General features: G+C 39.1%; 1 protein-coding gene across 1 annotated transcript in view; it reads right to left on the bottom strand.

The window, feature by feature from the left end:
* Nucleotides 1–15,935: 15,935 nt before the first annotated feature.
* Nucleotides 15,936–23,586, bottom strand: part of bcl11ba (BCL11 transcription factor B a) — a 40,780-nt gene continuing 33,129 nt past the window's right edge. Inside the window, exon 3 of the mRNA XM_032546434.1 lies at nucleotides 15,936–20,869. Within this exon, the coding sequence (XP_032402325.1) occupies nucleotides 18,867–20,869 (2,003 nt within the window). The 3' untranslated portion in view covers nucleotides 15,936–18,866. The remainder of the gene's footprint in view (nucleotides 20,870–23,586) is intronic.

Genomic DNA, 23,586 nt, shown 5'->3' with positions numbered 1-23,586 from the left:
CTTATTCCTTTTCTCACTGTGAATTTGCATTGAGAATTCATTCAAATGCATCTTAGATTAATCAGAGCAAACGGTTCTGCATGCCATAAAAAAGGACCTTTTAGAATGGTAACCAAGCACCCGTACATGTATCTACATTATTCATGAGAGCGATTTGGATAATGCTGCCTCTGACTATTAGTCCCCTTATGGTGTGTTAACATGTATTAAGAGTGATTTGATGAGATGTGGATTCATAGGGAATGGGGCTGTCAATTACCACTGGAGTTAATAGGGTTGAGTGAGCAAATGGTGCGAGCAAATTTCATGCAGTTCGCACTCATGCAACATTAATGCGGATCTTTAGGAGCAAGACTTTGAAATCCCTGCATGTCCGCACAATGCACAACCTAGTAAAAGCTGCTACTAATCAATTATGAGAGTTGGAAGAGACAGTTCAGATGGTTTGCTAATGTGCATTAAGTTTTGAAAAGTTTCAGCTGCTCCACAGGTAATTGGATAAATGTCACAATAGAAGGAAAATACCAAATTGCTTCAGCTGACATCCAGGTAATTAGGTGATAAAGGGGGAATTTCTAACATATTTGAGAAAATTTGTTTTGGCTTTTGCATCTTTTAATCACCTTTTTGTACTTTTGTTGGACAAAGAAGCATGGCTAACCAACCTAAACATATTAACAATTCATTGGGTAGATAACAAGGTGGTGCTCAAGGCTATAGGAAAGTAAAAAAAGGGGGCATACTCCAGGTTGCAACTTTTGTTCCAAGTCAAAATATTTGCAATAATCAAGATGTTACTTTGAATTGGTATGTTTTTTTCTTCTTTTTTTTTTTGTTTAATTTTTACAGTCTGTCATATGTAATGCCACTCACAATAGGTTCTTATATTCACTAAGTTCCTTTCCACCTTAAACTTTAACCCTAAAAACCATTCATGTTTTAGTAAAGCGATTTATTTTTATACCATTCATCTAGTGTGGGCAGGACTTGGTCTTTCTTTTGGCTACATCAGCTTTTCCAAGAGGACAAGAACTTAATAACTCACTTAGCGACTGTGAGGATATAACATGATCAATATAATATATCTGAAACTACCTTAACATTGAACCCTTTCATGATTAGACAGACATATAAGAAATAAACTTGTGTTAAAATATGAGCTTGTCCAAGAGAAACCATTTCAGCAGAAAGTTAATTAGAAGATATTTGAATACTAGATTCCTTTTTCTGCTGCACAGTGGTACAGTTCTCACTTGCATTGAGAGGGATTTGGGGTACAATTTTGTCTGGCGTCCTTTCGTAAAGACTATGCATGTTCTCCCTGGGCAAACATGGATTCTCTCAGGGGTCTCTGGTTCCTTCTCACCTTCATGTTAGGTATATTGGTCTCCCTCTCATTTGATTCTGTGAGTGGATGATTGTTTTTTATTGTATAGCAAATATGTATTCATTCACTAAATCAATGACATACACAATCTTAAAATGTGTTAGGAATTTGATACAAATAACTGCAGATCTGCCTTGCACTTTAATGCATTAAAATATAGTGCATTACACCGTTTTAGGTAAAAAAAAAATTAAACCCTTCAGTATTGCCGTGTTACTCATTTGCCACAGAAGAATACAAATCCTCACTAGCAACTAATCTAAACTGTCATGAATTTCTTCAACATATCGAAAATTCTATGACATGAGAATCACATCTAATATGAAAGCAGCTGCTAAGGAGGCTAAGTTTCAAAAAGGACGTTGGAGGTAAACTATCCTTCACGCAAAGGGCAGAGGTCAGCAGATATGCCTTATGGATTAGCTAGATTCCCCAATTGAGTTTGGCAAACTCAATTGGGGAATCAAAGATCCTCAAAGTATTTAAGTCTGATCATTGGAAATCTTGTGCAGCAACAATTTATATAATACAATTTTGTATGAAAAATTGTGTACAACCCTGAAAAGAAATCCATAATATGACTGCTGTTTAGAAAGGCATACTGTGGAAGATTAGTCTTAATGTGTTAAGCATTTTTTTCCTTAATTAAATGCTACATATTCTATTTGGCTATTTTCCCAGTTTAAAAAGTAGTAAAAAAAATCGGCAAGCTCGATCAATAATGTGTGGAAAAATAAAGCATGTTTTAATAAAAACTGAAATATAAAATTAATACAAAAAAACCCCCAAATACTTTATGAGTACTTAATAACTGAGCTTCCTCGGGGCACACACACGACCCGGTTAACAAGCCATGTGATTGGCTAAGGATCGTTTCATCTTTACTGTCCTTTTTGAGACTTCCTTGAAAGGACAGTTGTGCTATAAGCTTTGACGCTATCATGTTAATCTTTTGCCAGCCGAATATGATGCTTATCTTAATAATGACCATCAAAAGTTTATTTTAATGCTGAGATCGGCACTGGCACTTGTCCCCTGGGGAAGGACTTCTTAGAGATTGGAGCGGCTAGATTTTATCCAGTTTCGCGGTTATCAGATCTGCTGCAGAGAAAGTGACTTCCCAAACTGGGTTTACTGGAGTAGAGTGTGGAAGGAAACCATGTAGAGAGCAGGTATGAATAACACTGTGCACACATTGCTGAAAGTGCACTCCGAGGTGCTGCTTTCTTTTCAATTAAATCTCTAAAATGCAGCTCACCCCTACGATAGAAGTGGGTTTTAGCGATCACATCTCTTTATCTACATGGCTGACACCATGGCTTGAACCAAAGATTTCCCCTCCATTCCCCACCCCTTCATTACACACATTTTGTTCAAACAATATGGCATCAGAGATTTGGAGACCTGATCAAACCAGTTTGCACTAGATGGAAACCATATTCCATCACATTGTATCAGATAATCTTGTAAAAACAGTGGAAGAGCCCGAATGCCCGAGGCAAAAACAATTTAAGCCGCAGCAGCAAAGGCCCTTCAGTCGGCGAGGAGCCCCAAATTAACAAATTAAAGTGTGAAGTCCTCTGCTAAAGTTTTAGAGGAGGCAGTCTAGTGGCTTGTGTAGCTTGCAAAATGACTTTTCAGTTACGACCCATTAGCTAATTAGCTAAAGCCTAACAGGGAAGCAATTTACATTAAAAATACAAACATAGAACCATACAAACCTGAAAGCATCCTTTAATTCTTTTTACATGGACAATTACAGATAACATGCATGTGCTGTGCATAGAATTCCCATGATGAGCATTCATTTTAATACCCTAATGATGGAAATGATCTTGAATAGGAAGCTGTCAATTCAATTTAAATAGAAAAATAAGCTAAAGTATAACATTAAACTTTTGTTCATGACATATTTTAGGGGAAAAAGCAACTTATACCCATCGTGTATTTATGAGCCAGACCTTCAGAGATGCACTGCAGAGCCAGAGTTATTAAGCTAAACTGAGTGAATTACCCTGATGAATGAGCAGCAACAGACACCTGACATACTTGGGTTTATCGAGCAGATCCACATGGCTTCAGATGAAACCTTTTGTAAGTGAGTGCAAGAGAAAAGAATAGAAACCAAAGGAGTGGGAACAGGATGGAAAGGAAAAAGATGAGAAGAGGAGAAGGCCTATTTATCAGTCTAATTATGAGAGACAGATCAGAGGCCCCAGCGCATAGCAGGATGGTCTGAGTCAGGGAAAAGAGTCCAGCCAGTCACACTGAATATTAATAGAAAGATGAGAGAAGGGAGAAGCATTTTATTAGAGAGACTAATGGTGGGTGTGAGTAAACCTCTTTTCCAATATCTGAGTTGCTCTGACCTCTCTCATCTCTTGGCCTCTTTTGAATAGAGCAGCTCTGAGATAAGATGGACCACTGCAGGGCGACCTTCTCAGATTTCAATATGAGACACCAGATCTTAACCCTGCCTACACTAGAGAGAGAAGAATATGAGGCCAAACTGGGAGCTGGACAGAGTTTGAATAATGATCTGAAGGATCCTTTGAAATTTAAAATAATGACAGCTGTATGCAGAATTGTTTGTTCACTCTGAATGAAGCTCACCTTTATTTCTTCCCTGTTGGCGTTTATACTTCTGTGCACCTTTTCTAAGGTTAGAAAGGTTGCTGTAGTCCCACTTAAAAAGGCAATGAAGTATTTTTAGCTTTTCAAGAAAGACTCCAGATGGAACAGAATCTACCGCTCACTTTCTTGGCCGAATCTGGAGAAATTTCAGAGGCCAAGCTGAAACTGAAAAGATGTACCTTCCAGCTCTAGTATGGACCCTCACACAGTGGAAACATGGATTGTGTTCAATTGTCTTATTAAAAATGATCTTAAAACAAAGACAAAAAGGAGCCATCCAGTCTGCTGTCAACAACAAATTCTGAAGCGTTTTTTTTGCTGAGGCTGAATTAAGGCCTTTAGCAAAGTTTCCTTCTCATTTTTGGGCAACATGCCTGACTTCAAGACCATATCCTTCTCAGGTACGTCCATGTGTTTATACCAAGACAATTAAAAATCATATTCTGCACACATTCTAAAGCCATCACAGAGGATGAAGAGAATAAATTACTAAGCTGGGCTGCCTTCAAGCCTTCTCTTATCCGAATAGAAAACATCAGAGAATTTAAAAACCAAAATGTTCTTGCTTTTACTGTCGGATGGATGCATGTTAAAAAAAGCACTAAAATTATTCTTTCTGCAGATGTTCTGAAAGACAACTTCCCTGTAATAGAGTAGAAGATGTTTGCAAGAAAAAGTGAAAGGTGATATAAATGTAAAGGTTATCACAACTGTGCAGTAATGTACTGCTTACAACTGTTTCTAGTGCTTTTGTCACATCTTCTGATCCAAACTAAGCACAAATATGTACTCTAGTTTTAGTTTTTCATGTTTATATCCGTATTCTGATGAAGATGATGAAAATTGAATAGCTATTTTAGTCAGGCCAGATCTATTCAGTGTCTTCAGGAGTAAACCATGGATTCAACCTGTCATGGTGCTGGTTTCTTAATGTTCCCACAGTGTCTTTCCCATTTGACCGAATGATCCTGCTACATAGCTCCAACCCTCAGGCCTTCTCTCCATAATTGCTGCAGTTCCACCACAAATTTATACAAGATTATAAACAGAGTGAGGAAGAGATTGAAATGCAATATCTTAATTGAGGACATTTACTGGGAGCATCTGCATTTTCATCAATAAAACTCCCTCCATCGGTGGCGTGCACCTTGTCGCTTTCCTCCCTGTCTGACTGACCTCAATTTGTGGACTTCATCCAAAGGTGGACAGATATCTGCCCTTGTAGTCTGGGAAGTAATTACCAGTGTTACCGCCTCTTCCTTGGGGAGGGAAGATGTGACGCCTCGGCCAACGTTCCCATTTGGAGTTGGGCCAGTTATTTCCTGTGGAATCAGACAGCATTAACCTCTTGGATGCAGATCCATTCGGCTGTAAATTAGCAACTAATTAGACGGTGTTTGTCATCTTACAGAAAAGCTGCTGATGAAAAAAAGATCAATAAATTACAATAGATATAACAATATGCAAAAGAGCTACAGTGGACTGACACAGCTTTAACTTTTAGTTTAAGCGAAATTGGTCACAGTCACTTTCCCATTGAGAAATGGTAAGTAGTATACTTGGTATACTGGTCATGAATGTTACAATAAATAGATGTGTTGTCTAAGCAAATAAACTGGTACAGGCTGGATGTCTTCCCTCAATCCATTATGAAGGGGGTGGGCATCCATGACTCTGTTTTGAGAACAGGGCATAGATGGGCATTACACAATTACATATTTGAGTTAATCATCAATGATGTATGACAACTGAGAAAATGAGCTAAAGAAATACGAAATGGAATGTGTAGAAGTACCTTAAAAATATAGAACTGGTGGTTGAGTCACTAAGTTAATCAATCCTGGGGGTACCTTACCTATTTTTTCTGTCTGTGATCATGATTCCAGCTGATTTGAAGATCCTGCTTAGTCTCAAAAAGATTTTGGCATCTTTTTGATTGACACAACCAGATATATCAGTTGTGTATTAGTTAAGTTGAAGTCGTCACAAAAATGTTTGTTTCCCTCAACAGTTCACTTGATCATATTACTTAGTGGAAGCATATTCAGAAGTACCAGGTAGCTTTGTTCTGCCGATCACTGAATTGGAAAACCATCTGCTGCCAAGGAAAAGCTGAGTTCCGGTGTATAAATTATCCGCCAACAGGGATTACCCAGTGACAGTGAAAGTCTCTTGTTGTTTGTGTTTGTAGGTGAGCAGGTGAGATGGATTACAAGTAGGGGGTGCAATCCACAAGTTCTATTGTCTTCCTAGAAGAATAAGTATTCCTGCAGACCTGTGACAAAGTGGTTCAGTTTGTGTTTACCACTTGTCCGTTATTCCTATTTCTGATTCATGTAATATTTGTATAGTTGGTCATAATGCTTTAGTTTAAGTATTGCACTTGCAACTTGCTTCACTCACTATCCCGGATTTATTTGTGGAAGAATTGTTTTGCAGTTTACATTTATGTTTATGTTTTGGTAAAAGTTAACACTTTTGGACCGTTGGATGAATACGAATGTTTCTTTTATGGTAAGCTGCTTGTTTTTCTTTTTTACTCACCATTGCTTGTCCATTTTAGATGCTGGATTCTGAGCAGGTTTATGGAAGGTGGCCGGCCCAGCATTTTCTGCTTACATGGCCGTATGGCACTGATTGCATCACTAGGTTCTACCAAATAGAGGGTTTTCTTTTTCGTATTGTTTGTTTTTTTGTTCCCTTAAAGTAACATTTTGAGTTGCCCTGTATTAAATGCTTTATTTTTCAGACCATTTAGTTATGTAGATGAGTTTGTAAATTGGATTAATAATCTTATTCATGTTTCTCTGTTTAGATTTTGTTGTTTGGTTTGACCTGTTCAATTGTGGCATGGTCTAATAAAGAGCAGGTGTGTTGCCAGTTTGGTGTAAGTCCTGGAAGACTTCAAATGCTCTAGATCAGGGGTGCTCAAGTCCAGTCCTCGAGAGCTACCGTCCTGCAACTTTTAGATGGATCTTTTCTCCAACAGATCAGGATCAGCTCTGAACAGACCTGCTGATGAGCCATTCATTCGATTCAGATGTGTTGGAAACAGGAAGCAGGATAGTAGCTCTCAAGCACTGGACTTGAGCACCTCGGTCCAGATAGATGTCAGACTACAAAAATGCTAAATAATAAAATCACCAGAAGAACCTGGAACTGGTGGCTGATACTGTTTTTTTGTTAACCTGTTTTGACAATTTGACTACACTACCTCACAAGGTCAATACATAATTATAATCAAAGACCCCATCTACCTTCTTCTCTTTTTTTCATGGCATTTGCCTTTCTCTGAACAGAGAAATTCTGTAGTTTGTTAAAAGACAAATGATATTTGTTCTTATAAGTCCATATATCTTCAAACTGTTTATCACATTTGTGAATTGAACAGCCTCATTAAGCTTGATGATGCGGACACCCTGCAGGCCAATCAGTGACAGGATACATCTCTAAAGTTTTTTTTGTCTCCATGTTGGACTTTTGGCTTAACATTCGTGGCCTCGGGTTTGAAATTGTTGACCTTTAGCTCAGACACCTCCTGCCAGGCCAATCAGTGGAAATCTGCAACACGTCAGAGCGCGCCAGCATAATATACCATTAACTCTTGTTTTTTTCATCCATTTTGTTTTCAAACTGCTGCCTGGGATCATTTCCCGTAAAAACATTGACATTTAATCAGAGCGCCCTCGTTGGGTCAATCAGTTTGAGAGTTGTTTCAAGTCACCAGAATCAAAGCTATTTTAGAAGGTCTATTATCTTTTTTTAGCTTTTTTTTTTTGTAGAAAAAATTAAAAAAATATATTGTTGGGATTTCTTTATATTCTCAGACCAGCAATGCCTGCTAATTTGATTAACTTTATATTGCTGTGCAAAAAATTTTCATATTGGTAAATTTCTCTCCAGGCACCATTTGAAGAAACAAGCTTTAACTCCTAATATATATATATATATATATATATATATATATATATATATATATATATATATATATATCCTAATCAATCTCATATATGCTGAATGAGGATCTTCATTGTGTATCTTTGTTTGTTTTTTGTTACGTCTGTTTTTTTTCATGGTGGCTTGGCTAAAACAGACAGGAATGCTTAGCATACAGTGAGATTTATTCTTTGAGTATATGTTGTTGTTTTGATGTTTGTCATGTTTTCCATCCACAAACTTGGAACCATGTAGGAAGGAGCCTGAAGGTTTTGTTGCAGTGGAGTTGGAGTTGAAGTGAAGCATTCAGTTTGAATGGGTGAATCGGGAAAGTAAAATGTGTTCCATGAAATTGCAAAAACAGAAAGAGCAAGTCCAACTGATGTGAGCATCTTAAATGGTCACCAATAGATGGACAGTGAAGAAATGAAGTGTGTTGTAGTGAGTTAGTCTGTCTCAATGCTGAAAGCCTAAATCCATTTATTTTGTTATTCTTCAGAGGCACTTAGATGTATAAACTCATTCTGGAAGGACATTTTATTGATCACATTTATATTTTAAACACAACACTTACTCCAACTTGGTTGCCCCTTGTCACTAATTTTGTTTGCGGTGTTTGTGGACTGGATCTCAAGGCCCAACTGTGGAAAGGAGTAACCATGAAAGAAGATATGGCATGAAAGGAAAAGAAAGAGACTGAAACGAAGGATGCAGGCGAACTGCAACAAGAAAAGACTCGTAAACATCATCTCCTCTCTGTTCCTGAGCTTCCTCTTTTGCTCTCCGTTATCTGATGAGTCTTGCTCAGCCTGTCATGGCTGACTGATTGAGGCAGCCAGTCACTGCTTCACCACCCCCAACCCTCCCCTCCTCCTGCACTACCTGATGTAAATAACCTCCCTGCTGGTTCAAGGTGGGACGTCACTTCGACTCCATTAGTTTATTTTATTACCACAGAAAGGCTGGACTTGAAGCGTTTGTATGAAGGGAGAAAGAAGGGTGTGGGGGTGTCTTACACAGAGACTGAGGCGGTGAGGATGGAGATGGGCAAGAGAGATTAGGATAGACAGAGGAAGAGCTAGTGAGAAATAATGCAGGATGATAGAAAGAAGCAATCTGCAGGAGACAGACAGGCCTGAAAAAACAAAAGGGATGGCAGCAGTTGATGTCAGATGGAGGGGTTGTTACACCTGAGTTTTATATAAAGACACAGAGACTTTGTTTCTTAAAAATATGAATAACATATGGATATTTTTCATACCATAACCACATGAAAATATTCTTCCTGCTGCTAATGTAAAATTCTTTCACATGATGGGGTGTTCTTTTATGGCATTGAATGTTTTCCCAGTGTCTTCTACATTCAGATGTTTTGGTTTGGTGTTCACCTTTCACCACCTTGGGACAAAAATTCCTTCCATAGCGACGACCTGCTGGTGATGTGGGCTCACTTTTCTCCAGTGGTGCATTTGGAAGAAGCTCAATGTCTTTTTAAGGACCAAGATGAGCCTCTTATTGCCTCTGAAATTGCCTGCAGATTTGAGAACTTGAGAAATATAATCAACTGCCACCATGGTGTGCGGCAAAAAGAGGTTGCATGGCTTTATACTTTTTAAAGTCAAGGTCAACATGATAAAAGTTGAGTCGACTTGTTAAAGTCTAATTGACTTCTGCGTGTTACTTTCTTTCCTCATCTGTATGTATTATAGAGCTTTTGAAAACACACCACAGAAGCCCGACCCAAACACCAAGTACATAATTTTGGCCTGACCCTGCCCGAATTACAGGTTGGGTTTGGGATGTAGCTCTAAACTCTGCCGCTGCACCGCAGTGTTAAGACACCAGCTCACTTCTGCTTCCACCACTCTGTGCAAACAATGAGCAAAGGTTGCTAATTTTTTCTGTCATTCCTGGAAGCAGTGGACATAAAGTCTTAAATGTAACAAAAGGTGGTTATAAACAGTATTCAGTCAGAGAAATTGAATAAAATTACACACCATACCTTTCAGATTTTTGCTTGATCTCAGTGGTAAACCAGTGTCATTCCTCTGAGCTAAACTTCATTTATCATCCTTTGGTCATGAAGACTGCATTGCTGGCTTTTGTGAAGGATTCCTATGATATTGTTGGCCTACTTTATCCTGGCAGAGCCAAATCAAAGCCGAAATTGAATTTTGCATTTTGTAACATGATTATTATTATTTATTTATTTTTTGCTTTCTTCAGTGGTCTGTTCATGTTCAGCTCTTCTTGCACACACATTCTGATATATCTTTTCATTGCTTTAGGAAAACATTAAAACTCACCAAGCTTCCACCCTACCTGCTGGCTGTCGCCCGGATTTTTTTCTTTTTTTTTTTTCTTAAAGGTTTCCTTTGTAATCATGGCCAGTGTGTGAAGTAAAGGCTGAAGCCAAGTGATAATGATGCTGATAGTGTCAATCATGCTTCACCTCTCTAGCGCTGTCTCTCCTGGCCTATCATCTCTGGGCTTCTTTCACTTCTCTATTTCAAAGCCAAAAAAATAAAAATTACCTTCAGTGGTCAGATCTGTCAGATCGTATCTCTTCTCTCTGGCTTTAATGTAAGCAGATTCTCAATCAGCCAAGATGAATCCAATCAAGGAGGGAGAAGGGAGGCGCGACAAACTGGGGCACTTTTCCCAATGACTGCTGGAGGCCTGGAGATTAGAGGACAGAGAGAGTGTGATGGAGGTTAGAAAGCCACACTTTCTGTGCCGTGTGTAGGAGAAAAAGCCTTTCAATTCAGAGATGCATTCATCACCTTTCTTTCCATTTGTCTAACCTTCCAGGCTGCAGAAATGCAAATTTTTGGCTCTTTTTCTCTTACTTTAAATTATTTCCACCACATGGTCGCTGAAGGGGAAAACGGGAGGAGGCTGCTTTCCTGGAATCGGCATGACTACCGGTTGATTTATCCAAAAACTTTCCTCCTCTCTCTCCCTCCCATCCCTTCATCCCTGCACCACCAACGCCCGGTAACAGCTCTCCCTTGTCTCCTCCTCTCATTTCCAAAGCTTAACTTCATTGTCTCAAGCCCCTCTCTGCTTTCATCTTAAGACAAAGATTTATGTAAATCTTTGGGCCAGCGTTAATGCGGAGCGCCTTGTGAGAAATAGCATCCCTAAATCGTGGCATTGTTGTTGGAAATGACAAGGCAGGCCCGTTAATCCTACAATGCGATCATCCAAATGTGTCATAATGCCGTGTGTAGGCAGGCGAATCTGAATATCAAAAAAGATGCTGCACACCTCTTATGCGGCGCCTTCAGGACTTCCAGCGCTAACACACTTCTGTCTCCTCCTTCCTCTGCCTCTTTTAAAGAACTCGCCCTGCTTTGTCACCTCGCCTGCATTCAGAAGAGGGAATAAAAAACATGCGAGACGCCTCAGACTCGAGAAATCCTCCTCACATTAAGCTTCAGATATGAGGCTTTGATTTACTTCGATAGTGACGAACCGCGTTTGTATAATTAGGATTTGGAATCAATCGATAGCTTCTGTTTTGTCACCGAGATGTATTCATCACAAAATGAGCAATGTGACGTTTTGTGTTGGAAACAATATGCAGAATGAATGCAAAACAAAGGACTCCCTGGCGTAACGTCATGTTTGGAGCATTTCACTAACAACCAGCTACTTTTTATTCATTTATTTACTAGATGATGAGAAAGTGGGTGAGAAAATTTTATTTTCTCATTTCTGTTTTAGAAAGAGCAATTAAACAGCTATTTTAATCAACTGGACAGTGTCCAGAGTGGTGAATGATAACGAAAATAATTAGGAGCGCCGCCAATGGACTCCTTCTTGATTGGCTGTGAGTTAAATGGTCGGTACCTCCCAGTCTAACCCCATCTCCTTCCAAATCCTTCTACTTGATTCTGGTAGTGAAGGAGCCCCAGGGGTGGATTTTGTCAGGGAGAATAGTAGAGTTGATCTGGAAGGCTTAAGACCTTACTGTACCTGTCAACAGTGTGGCTTTGGCACTGACGACCAGCAGCTTAAGTCATTTCAAGTTTTTTTTCTTTTTTTTTTTTAAACGAATAGGGGAGGAGGCACAGCGAGCGCTGACAGCCAGTCAGGGTCTTGAAATAATTCCATCCCTCTGAATAACCAGAGGTGTCTGTCTGAGTTAATCCTCCCCAACACACACACACACGCGCGCGCACGCACTTTTGGCTATAAAAGCATGTTTTGGGGCTGATAGTGGCAGAAAGGCAAGTCTGAAGTCCAACTCAGTTCTATTGACTGATTAAAGTCAATAAAACCCATCAAAGTAAATTACAGGTTTTCCCAGAACTTGCTGCAGAAAACACAATGATATTAAAGGCTCAACAATGACTATCGCAGCACAACAGGGTGACGTTTTAAATTTTATTCTTTTAGTGATATGTCTAAACACAAAAAGAACAGCTCAGAACAAAGGTTTGAATTATTACTAAACTTTATCTCTTTTCTTGCAAATATAGTAAGCTAATCATTTGACAAGGAGTGTTTGTTTCAGTTAAATTGACAATATGCAGAAGAGTTTGGGCTCGAGTGCATAATGAACCCCCATCATCAACCCTCTACTGCCGCGCTTGACAGTTGGCATGAAGTATTTGAACTGACATTCTGTTTTTGGTTTCTCCAATCACTGTGCTCTGCCTTGTGGCCAAACATCTCTACTTTGATCACATCAAACTAAAGGATATTGTTCCAGAAGGCTTTTGGTTTATTCAGAGGTAAATTTATCATTTGTGCTACTATATTCTTTTTAGGAAGACGAGGTTTACCTCACACTTGCAAATAATTTCCACCCATTTCTTACCATCATATCTTGAAGCTGAACATCCCTATGTTATGCTTTTGAAGACTGTGACATATATACATATACCCTATATATACTCTTATATTGATGGAGAGCAACACCTGCATCTCTAGGGTCATTACTGACGTTCCATGTTGGCATTTTATTAGCACACAGTTATATGCTCTGCAGCAGTGGTTCTTGGTTCTCAAGGCACACAGCCCTGCATGGCTTAGATGTTTCTCTGCTTTAATGCATCTGATTCAGACGACTGCAGCTCAGCAAAACTCTGTTAATCAGCCATAAATTGAAATCAGGTGTGCTGAAGCGCCTAAAATGTGTGTTTTAGGAGTGTTTTAAAGACCAGGGTTGGGAAACAACACTCTAGAGCAGCAAGCTGGACAAACTTTATTTATAGAAATGGTTACTTTTATGATGCTCTGACGATCAATGCATTTAATCCACAGCACATACTGCAATATTGATTTGCGTCCCAAAAAGCTGATTTCACAAAATAATATATCTGTAGAAAACACTGTTATAAATGTCAAGTTCTTCTCAGTTTAATTTTTTTTTCCCTAACATAATCTCCACAAATACTAATTTATGATTACGTAAAACAAAACAAAACTAAATGCTTCCCATGTCTATATTGCTGATATTTAAGCAATTATTTTGTACTAATTAACCAGTTAGCTCTAATTATACCATCTCTACCATAAATATATCTTATATTTCTTATGCCTGGTGTGATTGCAGTCTGCCTGTCTTTGCAACAGAAATCTGCCATTTCAGAAAAAATATTTTGGATTTTTTTAATCTGCGTCTTCATCGAGGCTTCACTCCCTGCTTCGCTCATTTCCTCCCCCTCTTCCCGGGTCTCATTACTTCCCTTCTACCGTCTTTCTCTTGGCTGGGATAATCCCCCCTGTAGGGGACTTCAAAGTGCGGGCCGGCCAGGGAAAAGCCTTAATTACCCATTTGCCTTGAAACTCAAGCCAAATCACAACTCGCCCGGGTCTGTCCGACTCCACACTCATGCCTCCCTTGACTAATTGTGCTTCAGAATCCCCCCCCCACACTTCTCTCTCTCTCTCTGCTGTGTGGAAATGGAACGGTGAAATTAAATCAGAAAAGGAAAAACGGGGAAAGATGTGAAAATGTTTAAGGAGGTGATGAAAGTAATAATGGCCTTATTTCAGGGGGTATTATTATCTTGGATGCTACACTGATGCTATGTAGATTTTCATGTTGTCTATGGCTGTCATTCAAAGTGACGCTGCTGCAGAGCTTTGAATGACAGATAAGAACATTGTAAATTATCCCATCTAATTTGCCTTAGTTTAACCTGAAAAGCAACAGTGCTGCTTCTTTACATCAGGTCCGACTACTGGGAACATTCCACATCTTTTTATAGGTTTTTGGGAATCTAACTGAGTGAAGGTAAGGTTCAACATCTTAATAAGTAGCACCGCCACCTTTTGGATGGCACACTGTCTTGATAAGAGACACTAGGGCACACAAAATATATGCTTTTGTCGATGTTGACTGTGTTAGATGAAATTATTTGAGGTTAAAGCATATATTTCAGTCAGAATACAGGAAGAAATGAAACATAGTGAATGAGCTTGCCTTACTAGTCTACTATTAACTATTTAGATAGATTATGCTCACCCATAGGCCAATAAGTGTTTGTATTAAGGTATTCACTTTTAATCACAGTCAAATCTGACATGTTAACTGTAGGTTGTACAAGGTATGATTTCAGATTATGCATTCTACTAAGAATTCTACTAAAAGTCACTTGAAGCTAATTTTTTTACACATTCAATAACTTTATTATTAAAGAAATATTAAGTAGGTCCATTTATTTACAGGCAATTGCAGGATGACGTGCTACACGTGTCTTTCTACCTCACTGCAGTTGATGAACTCATCGGACTTCATGCATGCATGTATCCATGCATACAAGCAGATATTTCCTTAGCATTTTAATGTGTACCTCCTCAGCACTTCTCAGTTACCAGCTCTTCATCATGGACTTGACTGCTAAAACAAAAATAAACAAACTAAAGGAGGCTTCTGTTTATTTGTGACTAAATTGAATTGCTTTTTCTGCTCCTTTAGTAGCAAACCACTCAGTGAATTCCACTCCATGTCACAGATTATTTGCAAGGCTTTTCCCTGTAGCTGCTCTGTAACCAAATGCATTATTTGAATTTGTTTAAACTAATTTAATAATTCCTTTGCACCAAGCAAAATTCTAAATGCAAGCATAGAAAGTGTCCTAGCTGCATATCCTTGCGGTTTTGGTAGTGGTAAAACAATATGTTGTGCTACAGTGCAAAATTCACAATAAATAGTTAAAAATGTGCTCTTTCACATCTAATCGTATCCATTTTATTGACAGAGAGGCAGCTGCATGTAGTGGTGTACTATAGTATTCTGTATAGACTTTTTAAAAACTTACTAAAGTAAGATTTTTCTGCACAAACCTCCATGTTCACAAGTTCCAAATTTAAAGGCACCATAACAAAAGCTGTGACATCAATATTGTGGTGTGCTCTGCATCCCCAGAACCAGAACCAAACGAGCAGAAGCAGCTTTCAGCTTCTATGCACCACAAAAATTTGGAACAAACTTCCAGAAAACTGTAAAACAGCTGAAACACTGACTTCCTTTAAATCTCAACTAAAAACCCATCTGTTTAGAGTTGTATTTGAAACCTAATCAATTATGAATTTAATCTTGGCACTTGACTTAATGTAATGTTTTGATTGTTGATTCTATGTTGCATGACTTTGTGTTTTTGTGATCATGTTTACAAAGACGTTTCAGAAACAATAAATAGAATTATTGTTGTGGAAAATCTGAGATCTGTATGTAAATTGAAGAGACAGAACTGCTGATAATCTTAAATGTAGACCTCATGGGCAATTTGATCAAATGGAAAATATGAGGGGTTGATTTTGAATTTACAGCATGAATCCATCTCTTTAGAAAGATGTTTTGAATCTAGCCTACCCACCTCCATTGGCACTTGTTCTTGCTGCTGTGGTTTCCGTCTCCCAGTTGTTCAGCAGTAAATATTTCCTTGCAAAAGTAATATTCTTACTATATTCTGTCAAGTCATCTTGAAGAATTTAAAAAATGAGGCAGACAAGCAAGATGGACGTTTGTAACATCTTGTATTTGTGCTCTGTTCTCATGCTGAGGCCTGGAAACTGACATGGAGAACCCCCAGCCTTCCACATCCAGGCCACTGCCAGTGCCGGTCAGAAATCACAAACAGAAAGGACAAACCAAAGGAAAACAGAGTAGTCATAGAAAAAACTATGTACAACCAAAACATCAAGGTGTGTTTTTGTCACTAAAAGGCTGTTTAACAACCTTTATTTGATCCCATTCTGTACAACATGATTCAGTACAACAGTACAAATTGATCAGGTTCTGTTTGGACAAACAGATCGTGGCAGCCCGTGAGTCGGATTGGTCAGAAGGTCACCCCTATTCATTCACAAAGGATGCACACAGCCTACAGGTTAAAAAAAGACAAGCTCTTTAGGAACGACAGCAAGCGCCTACACATGTAATTCAAACCATCCATGAAGAATAATCCATTCCAGAAGAATAAAAATAGATACAGGTCAGGATTCTCCGTGATTCTTCCTGAAAACCAGAACCGACGCTCCCAAAAACTTCCATCACCGAGTTCGTCTTAGCCCAGGCTTGTTTTCCGTTCATTTATTTTTTATTTCTTTACACCCAAGCCAGAAGAAAAGCTACTAAAACTCAGGAATTTACAGTTACATTGACAAAAAACAGTTTCAGAGACCCACAATTTAAATTGGACTGTAAAATAAAAGATTTAAAAAAAAAAAAACAGCATTTTTTTATAGTTCTGTAAAATGCCCCAGCATTCTCCAATATTACAAATACTGTTATACTTTTACAGTAAACCAGAAAAATGTCATATATATTCATATATATTTATATATATATACCAAAACCCGTCAAGAAAAATGAGAAGCAATGAAGAAATAAAACTCAAAGGTTTTGAAGCAAAACTAAAAAAGAAAAAGAGATTTACATACACAAAAATGTATTTTAACCCTTGTATCAATACTGTAAACTTCTTCCAGACAGAGTGCACTAAATTCTGTTCTAGTTTCTGTTTTTCCTGATTTTTCTCCAGTTTTTGTGAGGTTTTTATTCACTTCCTGATGATCCGGTTTTGGGACAGACTTGTGTCGTGGTCTGTGTGGAATTTGATATAGATCTATATATATTCATATAGGTTGTGCATTTATATGTACATATGCATACATATATATACACACAGACACATTATTATTATTGTGCTGGGTAATCTGCTAATGCTAAACCTAAACTCATAATTTTCTGCTGATTTTTTTTTTATCTGTTTGAGTGTCAGATTTCACTTTACAGTAAATTTGTCTTTGTTCAAATTTGATGCTTCAGGGAAACCGTTGCATTTGTCTGAGACAATAAATAGGAAGATCACAATTCAAGGCACACTCAAGTCAAATTGAATGGCAGTACACAAAATATCCAGAATAAATTAATATTCTAATTACTCCCATTATTCAGTTATTACATTTTTATAGTGCCAGCTTTGGGAAAGCTAAGCCTAACAATTGTGGCACTCCAGCATCAGGAGATCCCAAGCTCCACACCCTTGTTCCCGCTTAGCTGTTGTGTTCGTGTGCGTTGGATGGATAAATCATAAAGTGCCGGTTTGTTTCTGAGAACGGTCAGCATTTGAAATAAATGCGATTTGTTTATTCTTAATAAAAGTGCAACTATGAAGTTGGAATGGCTTAAAGCAAACATTTGTTTGGATTGGAAATTCAAAACATCCCAATGTGATAGAGAACATTTAAATCATTTTAATGTTAGTAAAATGTTGCTCTGCAAACTTCTAGTAGAATGTTGTTTAATTCCATTATTTGTCAGCTTTAAATAATTTCATTACAGACATCTACTTAATTTTCTTTACATACCTAATCCCTTAGAATAAATTAAATTTGACTAAGTTAGCCCAAAAAATTTAAATGTTGAAATTTATAATATGATGTAGATGAAATGCTTTGAAAGGCAGCATAAGAACGAGCGGGTAAAAAATAATAATAACAATTGAGCTGCTATATTTTACCCTGAGACGTCTATGTGCTCTTTCTGTTTCTCTGCCCTAAGTATTGCTCTCTGCAGACTCATCATGGCTTCATACTCAACAACTAATTAATAATAACACCTATAAATCATGAGGCTTGGTGAAAAATATAATGCAGAGGTGTTTAATGTAGTAAAAGGAGGTTCGAGTGAAAACTAGTAAGTTGTTGTAGAGTTGTAGGATTCAGCAGCTGTCATGTCGAGAACCTGTTTCCTCAGGCTGGTTAGGTTGTTAAGGGTTTATGAATCTTGGGATCTTCTTTCGTTTGACATTTACTATTTGTTATGACACTCAGTGCTACATATCCAATTATATTGAAATGGTTTACAGTCATTTCATGCTACAATGCCAAAAAGGATTGTTGTCCGCATATCATCGTCACGCAAAATAAATTAACTCTAGCATTCGCAGTTGACTCTGAAATTGAAGATTGAATTCTGCTTCTTTTCAAGATACTAAACAATTATTTTAATGTACAACTTCCTACAAGCCGTGTCCGAAAAACAAACAGCCTAAAATTTATTTTTATTTTTTTTCTGTTCGGTTTGCTGAAGAGACTCTCAGGATGTCACGTGGGATAAAAAAAATGCAAACTTAAACAAAACAGTAAAAAAAAAAATTTACCTGCACGTGCCAAAATACAAAATCCAATAAATACAGAAATTATTGCACAGTTAAAGGCTCCACATATTTAAAACTCATCAGACTGATTGTTTAAAAATGAATGCCAAATGAGGCAGTTTAGACAGCTTCAGTTAAGATCTCATTTTTTTTTTCTCAGTTGGCAGTTTTTTAATCAAAAACACAAAGTTAAACTAAAATCAATACAAAAGTATCCAGCTACCCCCTTAATTTGTTGTCCTTTTTTTAGAGTCCAAGGAGAATGGTGCAGAGCATGAAAACGTGTTTTAGACTCTCTCTGCTTGTTCAATTTTGACCTCACTGGTCATCAAATGTTCTCCATGCCACTTTTTCATGTGTTTCTCCAGAGTGCTGTACACACTGAAGGGCATTTGGCAAATGTCACAGCGGTAGACCTCCTTACCAAGCTGGCCGTGTGTCTTCATGTGGCGGGTGAGCTTGGAGCTCTGGGCGCATGCATAGTTGCACAGCTCACACTTGTAGGGCCTTTCTCCGGTGTGACTACGCCGGTGCACCGTCAGGTTGCTGCAGTTCTTGAACACCTTGCCACAGTATTCACAGGTGTCGCATCTCCTCCCATCCTTGGAGCTCGGTCGACCTGGACCAGGGCCTCCACCTAAATGAGGTGTGCTGCCCCCGCTGGCGGTGCCGCTGCGGCCGGATAGACCGCCGTCCAGCAGGTCTCCTGGAGGTGTCGAGAAGCGCAGGCTGCCGTTTTCCGATGAGTGCTCTGAGGAGGTGGCAAAGGGCGATTGTCTGGAGTCAGTGAAGCCTAAGAAAGGGTCTTTGATGAAGTGGCGAGAAGCAGCATAGCCCACCAACCATTGGGAGTACACATTCTCAGAAGGGATATGTGGTGCCTGGGGAATGTCCAAGTCCTTCTCAATCTTGATCCTCTTGTTTGAGGAGTTGGAGAGAGCAGGGCTGGTGATGGGGGTGGGCTTTCGAGGGAACAAGCCTGAGAAAGAGTCACCGGAGCCACAGTTCCGGCCATTAATGGTTGTCCGCTCTTCCTGCTGGTGGTGATCCATCGCTCCAGCCACAGAATCCTCATCCATAGTGTCCCGCTGGCCATCAGAACCCCTTTTGGAGAAGGGCATCCTTTTACGATTGTCAACTATCAAATTATTATACTGCTGAATGGAATTGAGCGCTCCACCGTCTACCATTTTGTCAAGGGAGAGAGATGTCTTTTCTTCCGAAGGAGGCTTAGAACCATTTTCCCTGTTCCTGTAGAACTCAGACTCCATACTGAAGTTTGATTCTGGTCGACTCTCGTTCTCCAGTTCCTCTTCTTCCTCTTCCTCCTCCTCTTCCTCATTACCCTCCCCGTGGAAGTCCCCATCACGATTTTTAATGCCCTCCCCAGTGATATCACTGGTGCCTGGTTCTGGGGAGCTTGTGGTTGAAAGGCCATCGTCTGAGCGTCCCGTCATGGATCCAGCCTTGTGCATGTGCGTCTTCATGTGGCGTTTCAGCTTGCTTGCCTGAGAGCAGGCATGGTCACACAGCTGGCACTTGTATGGTTTTTCTCCAGTATGGCTCCGCCGGTGCACCACCAAGTTGCTCTGGAACTTGAATGTCTTACCACAAAACTCACAGGACTTGATCTTGTTCTGCGTCTGGGGAGGGGTGGTGCTGTTTGGGGGCATTGGTGGCAAAGGAGGGGTAGTCAGAAAGGGAGATTTAGGGCCTTGTTGAAAGGGATTGGGGTTTAGCAGTCGATGCATAGGGTTGGGCCTGCTGGGGGATAGTGGTGGCGTAGTGCTGTTTGTGTTCCCTGCCAGTTCACGTAACCGCCGGGAAAAATCCATGGACTGGGACTCCATGGCCATCGGCGTAAGCCGCATCACCCTCTCAAAGGCACTGGGGTGCTGTGAGATGAGGCCCATTTCCTCGGCGCTAAGGCGTTCCAGCCGATGGGGGTCCAGGTGATGGCGGGGAGGTGGACTGACAAACGGTGGGGTGTTGGGGAGACGGTTCTCCACAAAGCCTGGGGGTGGTTCTCTGAGTAAAGGCCCTGTCATCCTCAGCAGGTGAAAGGGATTGTTTTCCCCCAGGAAGCTGGTGAGTGGGGACTGTGGGATGGAGTCGTTGCCCATGGGCGGAGGCATGGTGAGTCGAGGGGTGAGGGCTGTGCTGGAGGGGTTGGATTCCAGATAGATGCGAATGCCGTGAGTGTTCTGGGCATGCTGCAGCAGGAACCAGGCGCTGGGGAAAGGCTGCTTACAGGTGGTACATATGTAGTTGGAGGGCTCATCTCTGCCACCTGCAGACACACAAAAACAGAATAAAGATTTTATAGTTAATATTCTCAGAGATATCAACCCTAAACATAACTCTATCCTATCATGAAACATTAACAATATATGTTTTATTAATAAGAGCTCAATTGCAGTGTGTAAACTTTTCAACTGAGGCAATGAGATGTGGTAAATACTTTATATTCTATGTAATACTCTCAGTAGCTGGGAAGACCTTTTTCTCATCATGCTGTCGCAGAAATGCGATGTACTTATCATGCTTTTGACAAGTGAATTTTCACAGTCGGCCTACAACGAATATGTGTTTAAAGAGGTGCTTAATCTCTCACTAAGGGAAATATCTTTCCTTTCACTTCAGTTTAGTCAACCTGGGATTCCCCTTATTGCAGACATATGCACTGTAACTCCAACCCTGAAATTATTTTTAGCCTTAGTCTTTAGTACATTTTAGGGGGGAAATGCGGCCGCAGAGAGATATTTAAAATTAACAGCAATTAACCAGAATTCAGTGCCGTCCTCAGTCTTTATTTTCTTTAACAGAAATTAATCTACTTGTTTTTCTGTCTGATTTAAAGATGCCACAGACACACACACCAAAAACAGAGAGATGATGCTAATTGTGCTTTTTTATTCTTGTGTATTTATTTAATGAAACCTTGTTTTCTTGACCTACTGCACTAATTTCACATTGCTTGGAAAACATATGCTGCTCTAATTGTTGCCCTTGTTTGCGGGCGTGCATGCGTGTGTGTGTGTTGGCTCACTGGGAGTAAGGCTGAAATGCATTTACTTTACGAGGAACATTTATTTATTTGAAACAAATAGCAGGAAAATAAAATTGTGTGTCCAATTTGCAATCATTGAAATTTAAGTCATTTAAATGTAAACTAAACATACAAAAACACAGACAAAGGATATTTTTTTACAATAATATTAGTAATAAAAAATAATAAATAAAACTTGAATTATTCATGAATTTGTCTTACTCTGTGAGTGTGTTTGCATTAAGGAGGAGCAGCGTGGAGGTGGAACAGCTGTTCTCCTCTACAGTCCTGTAAGGCCTTTTGACTTAATTATAGCAGACAGGACGTTCACACACACTCACACACCCCCACTTGTACAGTGAAAATAACAGCTCCCCATGTCTCAGCTTTTGTCTGCATGCTTCTCACAAGCTGTTTTAGTGTCGAATCTTAACACTCCAAAGAAAGAAACATTCACTCCCTCTGCCCCTGCCTCCATCTTTCTGCAAACTTCTCATTTGATCAGTGAAGTCATTTAGGAGTGTGTGTGTGTGTGTTTTGGAGAGTGAAATAATGCACCGAGACACTATTTGTCTCCGGTCACAGTGGAAGCAGAGAGCCACGGTTTTTGTCTCGGGCAAGTGTGTGTGGATGCGTAGGGGTGCGTGTGTGTGTGTGTGTGTGTGAGTGAGAGACAGAGTGCGAGGGAGAGAGAGAGGGAAAGAGAGCGCCCTCCCGGGGGAAGGGAGTCTAACGCAGATGGCAAATAAAGTATGCAGCCTGAGGCGAGAGCACATTATGCTAATTCTAATGTCAGCTGTACTTTAATATACGACTCTATTTAATCACCCCATTATTTTCTATTTCCATATGAAAAAGCAGGGAGAGCGAATGAGCTGCTCATCACTTTATTTGGTCGAATGCTGAGCGCTATGCTTTATAGAGTGAAGAAGAAAACACTGCACAGATACTTCCCTCCTCTCTGAGTGTTACTGTACACCCACACACACACACACACACCCCACGCATGGACACGCAAACTCTTTGAATTATGATCTCCTGTATGAGTATTTACACTCAGTATGTCTGTAAAGGTTACACAAGTTCACTGACATCTTTTTATAGAAGGCTTTAATGCTCACAGGGTGAACATTCACAGAGAGATAAACCATCGTATGCTTGCAGCATCCTGGAAGTCAAAACATTTTATTCCAACTTTTAGCATGCATCTGATTTTAGTGACAAACAGTAGATCAGACTCTGATGCTCTGCAAGCAGTCAGGGAAGTGATTAAGATTCTACCAAGTCAGAGAGTGATATCAAATATTTAAGTTTCTAACTACTCTATTGGAAATTTTCTATGGAATAAAGATTATACACAATAAATGGTTTTATTAAATATTCTGAAGTAAGAATATTTGATGTAATAATTTTTTAAAAATTAAGGAATAAAAAAGATAAGCGATCCTTTCAGAAATACATAGCCTTACATGTTCAAAGACTTTGTTTAAAAAACATGAGCATAAGTTTGTATTTCAGTGACTAATTTCCATAAAATAAATATATTGTTGCATGAGAGTAAATAAAACATAATGCAGCTTTGAACATTTGTTTTTTAACATTTTAAAAATATAAACTTTGGAAATTCACCAGTATTACTGCCTACTTCTAGAGTAAAAAAACAGAAGAATCAACAGATATTCAGTTTATGCACATAATGAAACTAAATAATTCAATGAAGAACTTATCAATAAAAAAATAAAAAGCATTTATATACATATATATACTGTATATTATTTAAAGAAAAACCACATTCATTTGCATTTTATGAGTTTTCATTAACAGCATGGAAGCAATAAAAAATGAGGCAAGGAATAAAGATAGACAATGTCTTGGTTGTGTTTCCAACCTGATATCCTCACAAATTTTGCCTGAAGTTGTGCAATAAATCCATCTGAGAATAATCTAATTTCTTACCC

Source organism: Xiphophorus hellerii, chromosome 19 (genome assembly GCF_003331165.1).
Source record: "Xiphophorus hellerii strain 12219 chromosome 19, Xiphophorus_hellerii-4.1, whole genome shotgun sequence".
NCBI classification, from domain to species: domain Eukaryota; kingdom Metazoa; phylum Chordata; class Actinopteri; order Cyprinodontiformes; family Poeciliidae; genus Xiphophorus; species Xiphophorus hellerii.
The sequence above is the reverse complement of the archived record's forward strand: the minus strand, read 5'-3'. Positions and strand labels throughout refer to the sequence as shown.